Raw genomic sequence first — 13,618 nt, 5'->3', positions numbered from 1 at the left:
GCGCTGCTCGCCAGGCTTGTCCTCGCTCTCCCCGCATCGTTTTTCCCGCTCTTTCCCACCCCCCTCCGCATCCCGCCGCTGCTCCCCTGCGGCCCGCCCCCTTCTTCTTCTCTCCCGCTCCCCATTCGCCGCCCCGCTCCCGCCTCCCAGCTGCTCCTCCCTTCCACTTCGCCATAAATGGCGTGGACCGCGCGTACGCGCAGCGAGAGCGCCGATGGCGCGCCAAAGGCAAGCCCGTGTACGCCCGTCCATGCCTGGACCGCACCAGCGCCGGAACCCCTGGACCTCGCAGGAGCCAGCCAACCCGACGGAGATACGACGCCGCCACCCTCCTCGCACTCAACATCGGTCGACCGCCGCCCTCATCCTGCTCGACCTTTCGGCTGCATTCGACACGGTCTGCCACCACACCCTGACAACCCGCCTCCGCCACGCCGGGATCCAAGGATAGGCCCTGGAATGGATCACCTCCTTCCTCTCCGACAGAACCCAAAGAGTGAGTCTCCCGCCCTTCCTCGCAGAAGCCTCCAAGATCATCTGCGGCGTACCTCAAGGCTCCTCGCTCAGCCCCACCCTCTTCAATGTCTACATGAGCCCCCTCGCAGCCATCGCACGCAAGCATAACCTCAACATCATCTCCAACGCCGACGATACCCAACTGATCCTCTCCCTCAGCAACGACCCCGCCTCCGCCAAAGCCAGCTTCCAGGACGGAATGAAAAACATCGCGGACTGGATGAAGCTCAGCCAACTAAAACTGAACTCAGACAAGACGAAAGTCCTCATCCTCGGCCCATCCATCTCCGCCTGGGACGACTCCTGGTGGCCCCCTGCTCTGGGCTCCCCTCCCAAGCCCACGGACCACGCACACAACCTGGGCTTCATCCTTGACTCCTCCCTCACAATGACCAGGCAAGTTAACGCCGTTACTTCCTCCTGCTTCAACACCCTCCGCATGCTCCGTAAGATCTTCCGCTGGATCCCCACTGCAACCAGGAAGACAGTCACCCAGGCCCTAGTCACCAGCCGTCTGGACTACGGGAACTCCTACGCTGGGACCACTGCCAAACTACAGAAAAGACTCCAGCGCATCCAGAACGCCTCAGCACGACTCGTCCTGGACATCCCCCGACACAGCCAGATCTCCTCCCACCTGAGGGACCTGCACTGGCTCCCCGTCAGCAAGAGGATAACGTTCAGACTCCTCACCCACGCACACAAGGCTCTCCACGACTTGGGCCCCAAATACCTTAACAACCGCCTCACGTTCTACACACCAACCCGCCAGCTCCACTCCGCCAGCCTCACCCTCGCCACCGTCCCACGGATCCGCAGAACCACCACCGGAGGAAGATCCTTCACCTACCTGGCGGCCAAGACCTGGAACAACCAACCCACCCACCTACGACTCACCCAGGACCATCTCTCCTTCAGGAAGCAACTCAAGACCTGGGTTTTCCAGCAGTAGCAGCCACCCCCCTCAGCGCCTTGAGACCCTAGCGGGTGAGTAGCACGCTTTACAAATATTATTGATTGATTGATTGATTGATATCAAAAGGGCGGCTCACTCTACTAGGGCCAAACAGCCAATTAAAATGTAATTGGGCAGAACATACCCTTGATGCACCGACCACCCTAAAAAATGGATGGATGGTGAAGGCAAAATGGATGGGGATGGCATCTGAGTGGTGCAAGGCCACTGCCTGGAACCAAGCCGTAAGAAACAATCTAAGCTTTAATACATATGAAATTAAGTGAAAATGCGGTCTACAGTGGTAACAATGAAACAGCAAAGTGTTACTATTGAGAGCTCATGCACTGGTACAATAAGGATAGGAATTAAAAAGAATTGTTGCTCATAAGGGCCACGGCAAAGGAAATGAAAGTTGTTGTCACTCACCAATAAGGCCCTTTTCCAGAGTGAAGGTTTTGTGAGTGAATGTGCATTCAAAAGCCACGAGGTGGAAAACCTTGTTCACGGTGTTATGCGTCCCAACAATTCGTATGTACCTATGGGAAGAAGAACAGAAGTATTTAGGGGTGATATGTGGTGCTCCAGTGGAGAGTAGCCAACATCTAAAAATCATAATAGCAAGACAAAAATAAGAAAATGCATCGTATTTATATAGTGCTGAAGAGTTCAGTTTTTGATGTTTCTGAGCGCTGTAAACAGTAGGTCTTACTACAGCCTGCCTTCCAACATAATTCTGCAACAACGTGGATGTACCACAAACCGTGCCTTAGCAGTTTGAAGGTCAGGGGAGAGTCAGCTAGACCTCAAGTTCCACCCTACCTGCCCCCTCAGCCCCTCTCCCGACTCCCACTAGGCTGTCGTCTCTTAATTCACTCCTCGGATACCTCACTTACCTTGGAAGCTTTGAACCGTGAAGCCAGCCTTTCAGCAGAGCAAGACCACTGACTCATTGTCAGTGAAATTGCTCTCCCACCCTCGCAGCTCCACCATTAAGTGAGGTGCCCCTGCCCCTGCACTCTTGAGTGTTGGTGATCGAGGCCCTCCTCCACCCGCAGGTTTCCCTGCGCCTCATCCCTGGTGGTCCAGTGGACCTCTGTCTCCTTTCTTTCTTTCTGCTCCTTCACTCGTTTTTCTCCCCTTTCTATCTTTCACCTTTCTGCACCTCTGCTCTTTTGTGCCTTATTTCTGCCCGTTTTCCCTTTCTCTCCCTCTGCTCCTTCACTCGTTTTCACTCGTTTTTTTACCCTTTCTATCTTTCACCTTTCTGCTCTTTTCTGCATCTCTGCTCTTTTGTGCCTTATTTCTGCTTATTTTCCCTCTTTTCTTTATCCCTTCTTTCCTCCCTTTACCTTTCCCCGCCGCTGCCCCCGCTGCCCCCGCGGCCCCTCCCCCCCCCAGCACGACCGGCCCAATCCAGCTCCCCTCCCCGCTCCCGCCTCCCAGCTGTCCAGCCCTCCCCGACCCCTACTTAATGGCGGCCACTGCGCGCCGCTGGTGCACCGAAGGCGCGTCAAAGGCAAGCACGTCTGCGCCCGTCTGCGACCCGTCCGGGACCAGCACCAGGAACCCTGGACCTCCGTCCCGCCAACGCTACGACCCAGCAGCACTCCACGCACTCAACCCAGGCTGCAACAACAACTGCAAGCTAGCATCACCAGCCGACACCCATGGACCCTTCAGCTGTCACCGCTGCCGGCACACCTGCAGCACCGCCAAGAACACGGATCCAGCACAACCCCCCCACAAGAACACAACCGAACCAAAGACCCTGCAATGCATCCTCCTCAACGTCCGATCCCTCCACAAACACGCCACAGAAATCTGGGACCTCCTCGACAGCACAACCCCAGAAGTAGCATTCTTCACCGAAACCTGGACCAACACCACCTCGGGACCGGACATCGCCATCGCCATCCCCATCCCCATCCCCCAAGGATACAAGATCTCCAGGAAGGACCGCCCCATCCACCCAGGAGGAGGAATCGCCATCATCCACAAATCCAGCCTCCGCCTGAGCACACTCCCTGACGAGTCCACAGAACTGATGGAACACCTTCACTTCAAGATACTGGCCAGCCCCACCGCCGCCCTCCGAGGAACCCTCATCTACCGACCCCCTGGACCCCGCGGACCCTTCGCCAACTCCATCACGGACATTATCTCCCCGCAGGCCATCGCATCCACCAACTACACCCTGCTGGGAGACCTCAACTTCCACCTCGACAATCAACTGGACCCCAACACCACATCCCTCCTGGACAACCTCCACACCATTGGACTCCGCCAGATCGTGACCGAGCCCACGCACTCAGCAGGACACACCCTCGACCCCCTCTTCACTACAGGAAACTCCATCACCTTCAGCCACACCACCGAACTCACATGGACCGACCATCGTTGCGTCCACTTCACCTTCAGAACACCCACCATCCACAGACACCAGCACCTGCTTCCACAAAGAAACTGGACCAAAATCACCGATGAACAGCTCACCTCCTCACTCAACAACTCCACCCCAACCATCGCGGAAAACGACGACCCCAACACCGCAGCCCGAACCCTGCATAGATGGATCTCGGACAGCACCAACACCATAGCCCCCCTCAAGAAAAACAACAATACCCGTGCCAAGAAAGCCAGATGGTTTACCACCGAACTTCAAGAGTCCAGGCGCACATGCCGCCGCTTTGAAAAGGCCTGGAGAAACACCAAATCCACAGAAGCCCACAACAACTTCAGAGCCGCCACCAACGCCCACCATCAACTCATCAGAGAAACGAGGAAAAAAGCGATTGAAGACAGAATCTCCACCCACGCACACAACAGCAAGGAACTCTTCAGCATCATCAAGGAGTTCGCCCAACCCACCAGCGAGTCTACCGACATCCCTCCCTCACAAGACCTCTGCGACAAACTCAGCATCTTTTTCCACCACAAAATCAAGAGCATTTACGACAACTTCGACGAAGACAACCAACACACTGAACCCTCACCAACCACCCCCGACACCCGGAAACCAGCGATTGATGACTGGACAGCCCTCACCACCGAAGACACACTGAAGACAATGAAGTCAATCCACTCAGGGGCCCCCATGGACCCCTGCCCCCACCACATCTTCAACAGAGCCGCCAACACCATCGCACCCATGCTCCGCCAAACCATCAACCGCTCCCTGGCGACCGCCTCGTTCCCCGACGACTGGAAACACGCCGAGGTCAACCCCCTCCTAAAGAAACCCTCAGCGGACCCCACCGACCTCAAAAACTACAGACCCATCTCCCTGCTCCCGTTCCCAGCGAAAGTCATCGAGAAAGCCATCAACAGCCAACTCGCCACATTCATTGAAGAACACAACATCCTCGACTCCTCCCAATCCGGCTTCAGAAAAAACCACAGTACGGAAACCGCCCTCCTCGCCGCAACAGACGACATCCGCACCTTACTGGACAAAGGAGAAACAGTAGCCCTCATCCTCCTCGACATATCAGCGGCGTTCGACACAGTCTCCCACCGCACCCTAATACGCAGACTCTATGATGCAGGAATCCAGGACAAGGCCCTCGACTGGATCTGCTCCTTCCTCTCCGGCAGGACGCAGCGGGTCAGACTCCCCCCTTTCCTCTCGGACCCCACACCTATCACCTGCGGAGTCCCCCAGGGCTCCTCCCTCAGCCCGACGCTCTTCAACGTCTACATGGCTCCACTTGCCCCCATCGTCAGAACCTACAGACTCAACATCGTGTCATATGCAGACGACACCCAGCTCATCCTCTCCCTATCCAACAAGCCCAACACCGCCAGACACAACTTTCGAGAAGGCATGGAAGCCGTCGCCAAATGGATGAAAAACAGCTGCCTACAACTAAACATCAACAAAACAGAAGTACTCATCATGGGCCCAAACCCCGATGCCTGGAGCGACACCTGGTGGCCCACCGCCCTCGGAAGCCCGCCAACCCCCACAGACCACGCACGCAACCTGGGAATCATCCTGGACTCCGAGCTCAAAATGGACCGCCAGATCAACTCTGTCTCATCTTCCTGCTTCCACACCCTCCGCCTCCTTCGTAAGACATTCAAATGGATCCCCCTCGAACACCGAAAGACAGTCACTCACGCCCTGGTCACCAGCAGACTCGACTACGGCAACGCACTCTACGCCGGAATAAACAAAAACCTCATCCGCAAGCTACAGAACATCCAGAACGCCGCCGCAAGACTGGTCCTCAACCTGCCAAAACACTGCCACATCTCCCAGCACCTGCGCACACTCCACTGGCTCCCCGTCGAGGCGAGAATCACCTTTAAGATGCTCAGCCACGCACACAAGGCCCTCCACGGCACCGGACCAGCATACCTGAACAGCCGACTCAAATTCCACGCACCCCAAAGGACTCTACGATCAGCCCAGCGTTCCTACGCCGTGGTCCCCCGCACCAGAAAGACCAGATCGGGAGGCCGCTCCTTCTCCTTCCTCGCGGCCAAAGCATGGAACGCCCTTCCGCTCCACCTCAGACAGACAACATCGCTCCCCATCTTCGCAAGAAACCTCAAAACCTGGCTCTTCGACAGACCCCCTCCTTGATGGAATGGAACCTGCACCCCCCCTCCCCCCCACCCCTAGCGCCTTGAGACCCTTACGGGTGAGTAGTCGCGCTTTAACAAACTCCTGATTGATTGATTGATTTTGTGAGTTCCACTACCTTACAAGGCCTGTTTTTGTCTCACTCTTGCAGGTTCTCTACCATTTCAGTTTTTACCCTTTGGCACCATTCTCCTATATTTCTCTCCCTCCTCCTAGCCACATTTGAACTGGAAAAGGAGAATGAGTGCTTCCAGGAGTACCTCAGGGATGAGTTCCTATTGGTCGGTGATTCAGGGTTCTATTCCATTCCCGCCTCATGAAGCAGTTCTTCGGGTGATGGTGACAGTGCCAGCAGCCCTGGGCTTTCACAAGGTACAGAGGGGTGAGTTAAACAGCCCTTCATTGATTCCACATTGGAAGTTTGGGTGAACAATCAGAGCAGAGGAGGATATTCAAGGGACACATTGTTTATGGGACGTGGGATAACGAGTCCCATGGTGGAAGACTACACTGTGAGTGGTGACTTGGTTTACTGATGCATCACCTGCATGACGAGTGTGTACATTAGGGTTCCATGTATGTTCCTGTACATGAATGGAGGTCTTTGAGATCTACATCACCATCATGGTTTGTGATTGCAGTATTTATTGAGAGAGTCTCGTAGAGCGCTAGAGAGTCACCACAGAGAATCCTCTTCTAGAACATGTAGCGACCCCCATATGGGATGAACATTTGTAACATTTATGGTGAAAGAACAGCACAATGAAAGAAAATAAACTGAACGAGACCACAGTGTTGATAAAATCCAGTGGCTCCAACAGCCCTCTTGTTGCTAATAGCCTATAGAACATACAGCTACTTGTCAGCAATATTTCGGTCTAAAATCAATTATTATAAACTTTTTATCCGGGTCTGAAATGTACAATATGGTCCCGCATAAGGGCCAGTGAAGTGGATTAACTCTGAGGGTGGGGGTATGAGCAAAACTACAAATTTTTCAAGAATACATTATTTTCCATGTTCCATTTCTTGTAAATTATTCATATGAACCTTCTGGTAAAGTCTTTCCCCAAAGGAGTGGTGACAGTTGTTGTATCAGAGCTGCTGCTCAAAGGCTCGTGTAGCAGGGAAGAAAAGAGACATCCAAACACACAGTGTGTAAGCTGCACGGCTGAACACTTTAGTTGGTTTACTCACAACTACTGTTCACAGTGTCAAATCACTAAGTAGCAGTGAGACACCTCACTTGACCATAACAGCATCCAGAAATGAAACACTAATTTTCAGGACCTTTAATCCATTCATGCAATGTATTTCATCCATGTTACAAGTGCAATACTTTCTATCATTCTGATGTAAAATCACATTACTAATAGATTCCCTCTCTGACCCCCTGAGCTAACTCTTCAATTGTGGCTTCGGCTTAGCCTGTGGCCCCCAGTCCGCCTACAGATAGAGTCTTGTTAGAAGAGCATGTTCCCTCACCCTCTTTCGGTGCAAGATCCTCGAATACCAGAACAAGCCTCTCACTGAGGCAATTCATGTCCAGACTCAGACCCTTGCTGGCCTGCCCTTCCTTTGGTAGTCCCTATTATATGGTACCTCATAACCTTTTATCTTTCCGATGGCTGCAGACAGCAATGAAGAAAAAAGTTACTTATCTGTCATTGTAGTTCTCCTGAATTCACATGCTTGAATCCTCCCTGTCGTTGAGTTAGGAATCCAAAGGTAACATCTATATAACAGTTCAATGTTAAGGTAATCATAAGGCTGAAACAAAGACTGTTTAGTAGCCAACTCATATCATTTGTAAAGAACCAAACTACAATCAATCAGAGACAACCATCCTGATGACCACCTTGATCGTTCAGACTACGTTTAGCACTAGAGTTTAATAGTATCACTTTTGGGTGAGCCTCCAAAGGGGAGGCAGGTATGTTGCATATGAATTTAAGAGATATGCCAACTACAGTTGCAGGTAAGTAACTTTTTTACTTTTCCAGAATTGGATCTTTCATAGATTCTCGTGCATGAATCCGAGTAGGAAGCACCTACATAAAACAGTAACCATGCATGCGGAGAGTGGGAAAGTAATTTAACGAAGGCTCACCTTATAGAAATTAATGGCACGGAACAGACTGTGTACTCGAGGCAATGATGCAGGGTAAATGTATGCGTGTTCTTCCACTTTGAGGCACAGTGGACAGAACTGCTGGTGAACACATCCAATACCAAAAACCAATAAACTGAGCATCCTTTTTAGGATGCATAGTCCCTCACTCATCAAGGTGACATGCTTCATAAACGGGCCGTGCTCCTCCTCGAAAGGGCGCTGCAATGTCCACTGGCCCTGCAAAAGGGCTCTTTGCGGGAAATCTTCTTCCATATTTTCATCAGAAAGTCCTCAGCCGCATGACGTTCAGTGTTGGATTTTCCTTGTGTTCTGTTTTAATTTTATGACTGTTCAAGTGCTGCATAAATACTTTACACTTTGCCTCTAAGTTAAGCCTACCCTCTTTAGTGGCAAGCTACCAGAGAGTTAAGTACATGTTAATTTAGAGACATTTTGTGGTGACAGGGTCTGTGGGTATTGACTGAGTATGCCCCCCCCCACCAAATAACAAACCAATTTCTTACAGTGTTCAATAGATGGAGATCTAAGATTAGTCTCCATTCACATGACTTATTCTTTATTAGAAAGAAGAAAGGAAAGACGCCTATATTTTGCTGTGATTAGGTACTGGTTCTATTGCTCTTTGCTTTATCATGATAGGAGTCTATGCTTGAAATGTTTGCAGAAATGTATGTGGTTTCTTAGATGGTAACGAGGGAGGAGGTGTCTTGTACGAGTTCCAATGTGTGTCCCAGATTTATAAGATTAAAGACTCATTGGTCTGTTGTTATCAACGGCTGATAGAAGAGATTTTCACACCTAACAGAGGTTGGGAGGTAAAATTTGGTGGTGGCCAGATAGCTGTCACTATGTCTGGAGGTTTCATGAGCTTTACCCTGCTGTCTGGGTCTTAAGCAGGGTGGTTGTATTTAGAGAGATGCTGGTGGTAGTAGTCAGCACTGGATTGTATGGTTGTCCATATATCTGCTGAAGTGTCCGATAGGGCTGGTACCTAAATCCATCCCTCAAAGCAAACTGGATTCTGCATATAGCTGCTCGAAAGGGCTGTGTTCTGCGCTGCAGTAACAATACTAGAGATCATGCTGTGTCTGTGTCAGTCTTAACTGCTTGAAGCATATCATCAAAATGCTTTCCAAACATTGAGTCAAGGAGTATTTGAAATTGGACTCTGCACTTTAGGTCAAAAAGATGCAGCTTTTAGCCACATTTGCCTTCCTAATACTGCTGCACCAGTCAATTGCCTAAAGCCAGCTGTGGCAATGTCCACTCAGGCATCAATAATAACTGAGGAAGTTATTTAACTTGCAAGTAAGATGGCTTTATCCTCAGATCTGTTATATGCGGGTAGGATCTCCAAGTACAGAGCAATATCAGACCACATTTGGCTATTGTAGCGAGGTAAAGTCTTTTAGGAGTTTCTGTCATTGCGGAAAACCTCTTGCAATGTTATTTAACATTTTCAATTCACATCTGGAGTGACAGAACAAGTTGTCTTTGGCCGCGGGATCTTCTGTGAGCCACTTGCATTATTACCAAATCTGCCAGTGGATGGCCAATAAGGCAGGCCGGAATATCATCAGGAGCTTTATACTTTTTATCCAGCCCTGGAAGAACAGCTGGCACTGTTGCTGGTTTCCTCATTGTTTTGATGCCGACTGACCATATGTGGTCTATTAGTTGATTTGATCTGACCGTCTTCTTGGTTGGCCCTTTGAAACTATACAAAAAGCAATCTGTTACTCCTGAAGGTGTTCTAGAAGTGGTGGATTGGGTTCAGGGCAGCATAGCCGATGTTGAAGCTGGCAGAAGAACTTGTTTTCCTTGAGCCAGGGATGCTGGTCCAAGGAACCGTCAGTAAAAGTCGGCCAACATTAAACATATGTCTTTTACAAGATTTAATGGTACCAGTATCATGGGTTGATCGGAGACCTGCCTGTAACTTTTTAAAACATCTTCTCTCTAGTGCCATTCACGCTCCTGATATTCCTGAAAAGTTTGGTAAGGAATTCTGGATGCAGGGATTTCTGTCTGTCATATAAATATTGAGAATTAATTATTACCATAACAATCATCATCCAGGTCCTGACATTGAGTTTAAGTGAGGCTATAAGCTGACTCAAACACTTCCCCCATCTTCAGAGTCTTTGGATTACAAAATGTGATGTGGAGAGCTTAGCGATGCTTCACAATGAAAGGTTTGTTCTGGAATTAGATCAGATGTATCTTCTAGAAGCAGAGAAGTTGTGGTGCCTTTCTCCCATACATGTAGAATCTCAGGCTTCTTTTGAGAATTTGGAGAAGGGTGTTTTTCATCATCGATGGTGTCACCGACGGTGGAGAAAATAATTAACATCAATGAGATAGTTGATGGTAGTGCAACTGTTGTCAACTGTGTATTAGAAGAAGCTTTTGTCGAAGAAAATTTACTAGTCACTGTCTTGCTTCGTATTTAGTCAGATAATACAAAATACAACTCTCCCACATGGTGGCTCAAACACAACAGAGCAATGAACATAACACTACGCCCCCTGCAGAGGAATTTCACTTTGTAAAATGGAGATATATATATATATATAATAATACCACACTTGGCAAATGCAACAGTTAAATGCATGAATAATAGTAATCAAAAGCAACGGATAATAATGTCCTGCAAGTAATCAGAAAGATATATACACTAAATACATCAGATGAATGTGCGCACTCAAACTCCCTCACACATCACAAAGTCAGTACTCAATAATAACACCTCAGATGATTATAGCCATTGGAAACTGAAGGTGCACACACAAACAGCCATGCATCAAAATGGCACTAATCAAAAAAAAGATGCATCACCAGCTGCAAGCTTCATCTTGACCCACTCCAGACTGGGGGATTCCCAGCTGGGGACAAGACTCTCAGCAAAATCGGGAACTGCTGCACTGAAGATGCGTCCACCATTCAGGCTCAAACAATCCCAGTCTCCAAGTCAACAAGCCCCTGCTTTATAGTTTCAAAACACGCTCCATGCAAGCATTCCAAAGGCAAAATGAGTTCCCACGTTCCCTCTGCATTCTCTTATCTTAACGAAGCTTATGAAAGCCTCTGACAGTTCATTCAACAATCTCCACTCCAAAAACAAAGCAACCTTAAACGTGAATAAGCCAAACAACTTTCAGTAATCTGGGGGCCTGCCCGTGCGCACAAAAATGCTCAAGCAAGACAGAGTCCCAATTCAAGATGACATGAGGGCATGTCAAAGCCATTTGTAAGAACTTCTTAACCCCTTCAGTGCTAATGACAAGGGTAACTCGTCATGGAGTTTCCATTGATTTCAATGGAAAGTCAATGGAAGTGCATCATGTGCCTTAGCAGCCAAGTGGTTAATACTTTCCAATGTTCAACACAATGCACATTTGTGCACCACTGCCTATAACACCACACACTTCATCTGCCAATGCACAACACAATGCATATTTGAGCACCACTACTCATACCACTGCACTTCGAGACCAAAAAGTATATTCCACACCTCTCTCGCCCTCTCATGCTTTCAAATGTACATCCCACACGTTCTATTCTTGGCAAGGCTGTTCTACTCTGTGACAGCTCAAACTTTAAGAATGCAAGATTACATGGAAGAAACCTTCAAGGGAAAAAGGCATATGCAGGACATACATTCAGGCTATGGCAAAGTAAAACACCAAAAGACAATTAAAATCATGGTAGTCAAAGGTCATCACATGGTTTCAAACCATAAGAGTGCCTCTAGCACTACTGTTGCTTTCATGGTTGCTCACATTACTACTCGAGTTTTGCCACACCGCCTTCATGCCACTCGGATGACTCCGTCTACAACATCTTTGTCAAAGGTATGGTCATTGATGGTCCTGATGAGGAAGGTCTCATCGTTGAGGAGTCTTTTACTTCGGCATCAATGGTTCAGATGCTGGTCTAGATTTTGACCTGCAAATGTGAATTTTCTCCACAAAAATTGAACTTTCATCTCCGGACTTCCTTGGAACCTTTTTATGAGGTTCTTTTAAGGGTAATCGTTCCGAGCGCAAAGATTTAGATGGACTCTTCTCTTATTATACTCGTTGTTGTTTAAGATGGTGTTTCTTTATATTTGACCTTTCTGTAAACATATTAAAGACTTCCTTCTCTATCTTTTAAGGTTTTAGTTGGGTGCAGCATAGTTTGCACTCCTTAGTTTTGTGGTCAGGGTAGAACCAATAAACACACTCCTTATGAGGGTCTTCCGAGTGTAATATTTCTTGCCACAGTTACTACAAGTCTGTAGAATTTCTTTTAGATGTCCCAGACAATGCCCGCTTTTACATGCTTTTCCCAGACAAATGTGAAGAGATCTTCAGTGAAAAGCAAAAACTGAAGTTGAAAGAAAAATCATTTATGTTAGGAAAGGAGCAGAGCTTAGAGGACTCCTGTCACACATGATGTGCAGTAGAAATCTGAAGGATGATAGATTCTCAGGGTGTGGTCATCAGGCTGTTTGCCTCTGACTGGCTGACGTTTGGTTCTTTACAAATGATGCGACTAGGCTACTAAACAGTTGTTTCAGTCATTAGGATTACATTAACATAAAACTGCTATTGAAATGCTAGTGTGGTACTCCAAGCCGAACGACGGGAAGATTCAAGAATGTGAATTTATGAAAAATCCATATCTGGAGAATCTTGTAGGTGTGCAGATAATGCAACAATCAAGACAGATCTCCGCAATCTTATTGTTCAATAATGAAATTCAATAAAAAAAATGGAATGGAATGTTTGCTGCCATTATTAAGGCTCGTACCTGCCTGTAGTTGAATGCTGTACAAAAGGGGGTGGTGATGGACGGAGCATCTGAACCAATCAAACACTCACACCCAGTCAAAAGATCTGGGTTTGATCCATCACCGTTCTTTAGCCCACTCTGCCACCCCAGTTCAGACATGGCCATATGCAAATCAGTCTGACCCTGTGCCTCATGGGAACAGTCCAGCCCGAACTGCCAAGCCATGCCTTCCCTGGACCGGAAACAAGCGTCCGAGGACCGGTTTCTGGCATTACAGCCGTCTTCAGCCCGGCTTGCTTGAATCCAGTGGCAAAGTGAGCAAGGGACTCACGTCTGAGCATACCCTGCCACACTTATGGCGGCCAAAGCGGTACAAAAGGGGGTGGTGATGGACCGAGCATCTGAACCAATCAAACACTCACACCCAGTCAAAAGATCTGGGTTTGATCCATCACCGTTCTTTAGCCCACTCTGCCACCCCAGTTCAGACATGGCCATATGCAAATCAGTCTGACCCTGTGCCTCATGAGAACAGTCCAGCCCGAACTGCCAAGCCATGCCTTCCCTGGACCGGAAACAAGCTTCCGAGGACCGGTTTCTGGCATTACAGCCGTCTTCAGCCCGGCTTGCTTGAATCCAGTGG

The 13,618-nt window shown here is 48.9% G+C and overlaps 1 protein-coding gene across 2 annotated transcripts in view; it reads right to left on the bottom strand.

Annotated features, from left to right (window-relative positions):
- Window positions 1-13,618, bottom strand: part of BTBD9 (BTB domain containing 9) — a 751,707-nt gene that overhangs the window by 310,172 nt on the left and 427,917 nt on the right. For both annotated transcript variants that reach the window (XM_078647358.1, XM_078647359.1), the window contains one exon: window positions 1,901-2,010. In XM_078647358.1, the coding sequence (XP_078503484.1) occupies window positions 1,901-2,010 (110 nt within the window). The remainder of the gene's footprint in view (window positions 1-1,900; window positions 2,011-13,618) is intronic.

This window comes from Lissotriton helveticus, chromosome 6, assembly GCF_964261635.1.
Source record: "Lissotriton helveticus chromosome 6, aLisHel1.1, whole genome shotgun sequence".
Classification (NCBI taxonomy): domain Eukaryota; kingdom Metazoa; phylum Chordata; class Amphibia; order Caudata; family Salamandridae; genus Lissotriton; species Lissotriton helveticus.
This window is presented reverse-complemented; position numbering and strand designations above follow the sequence as displayed.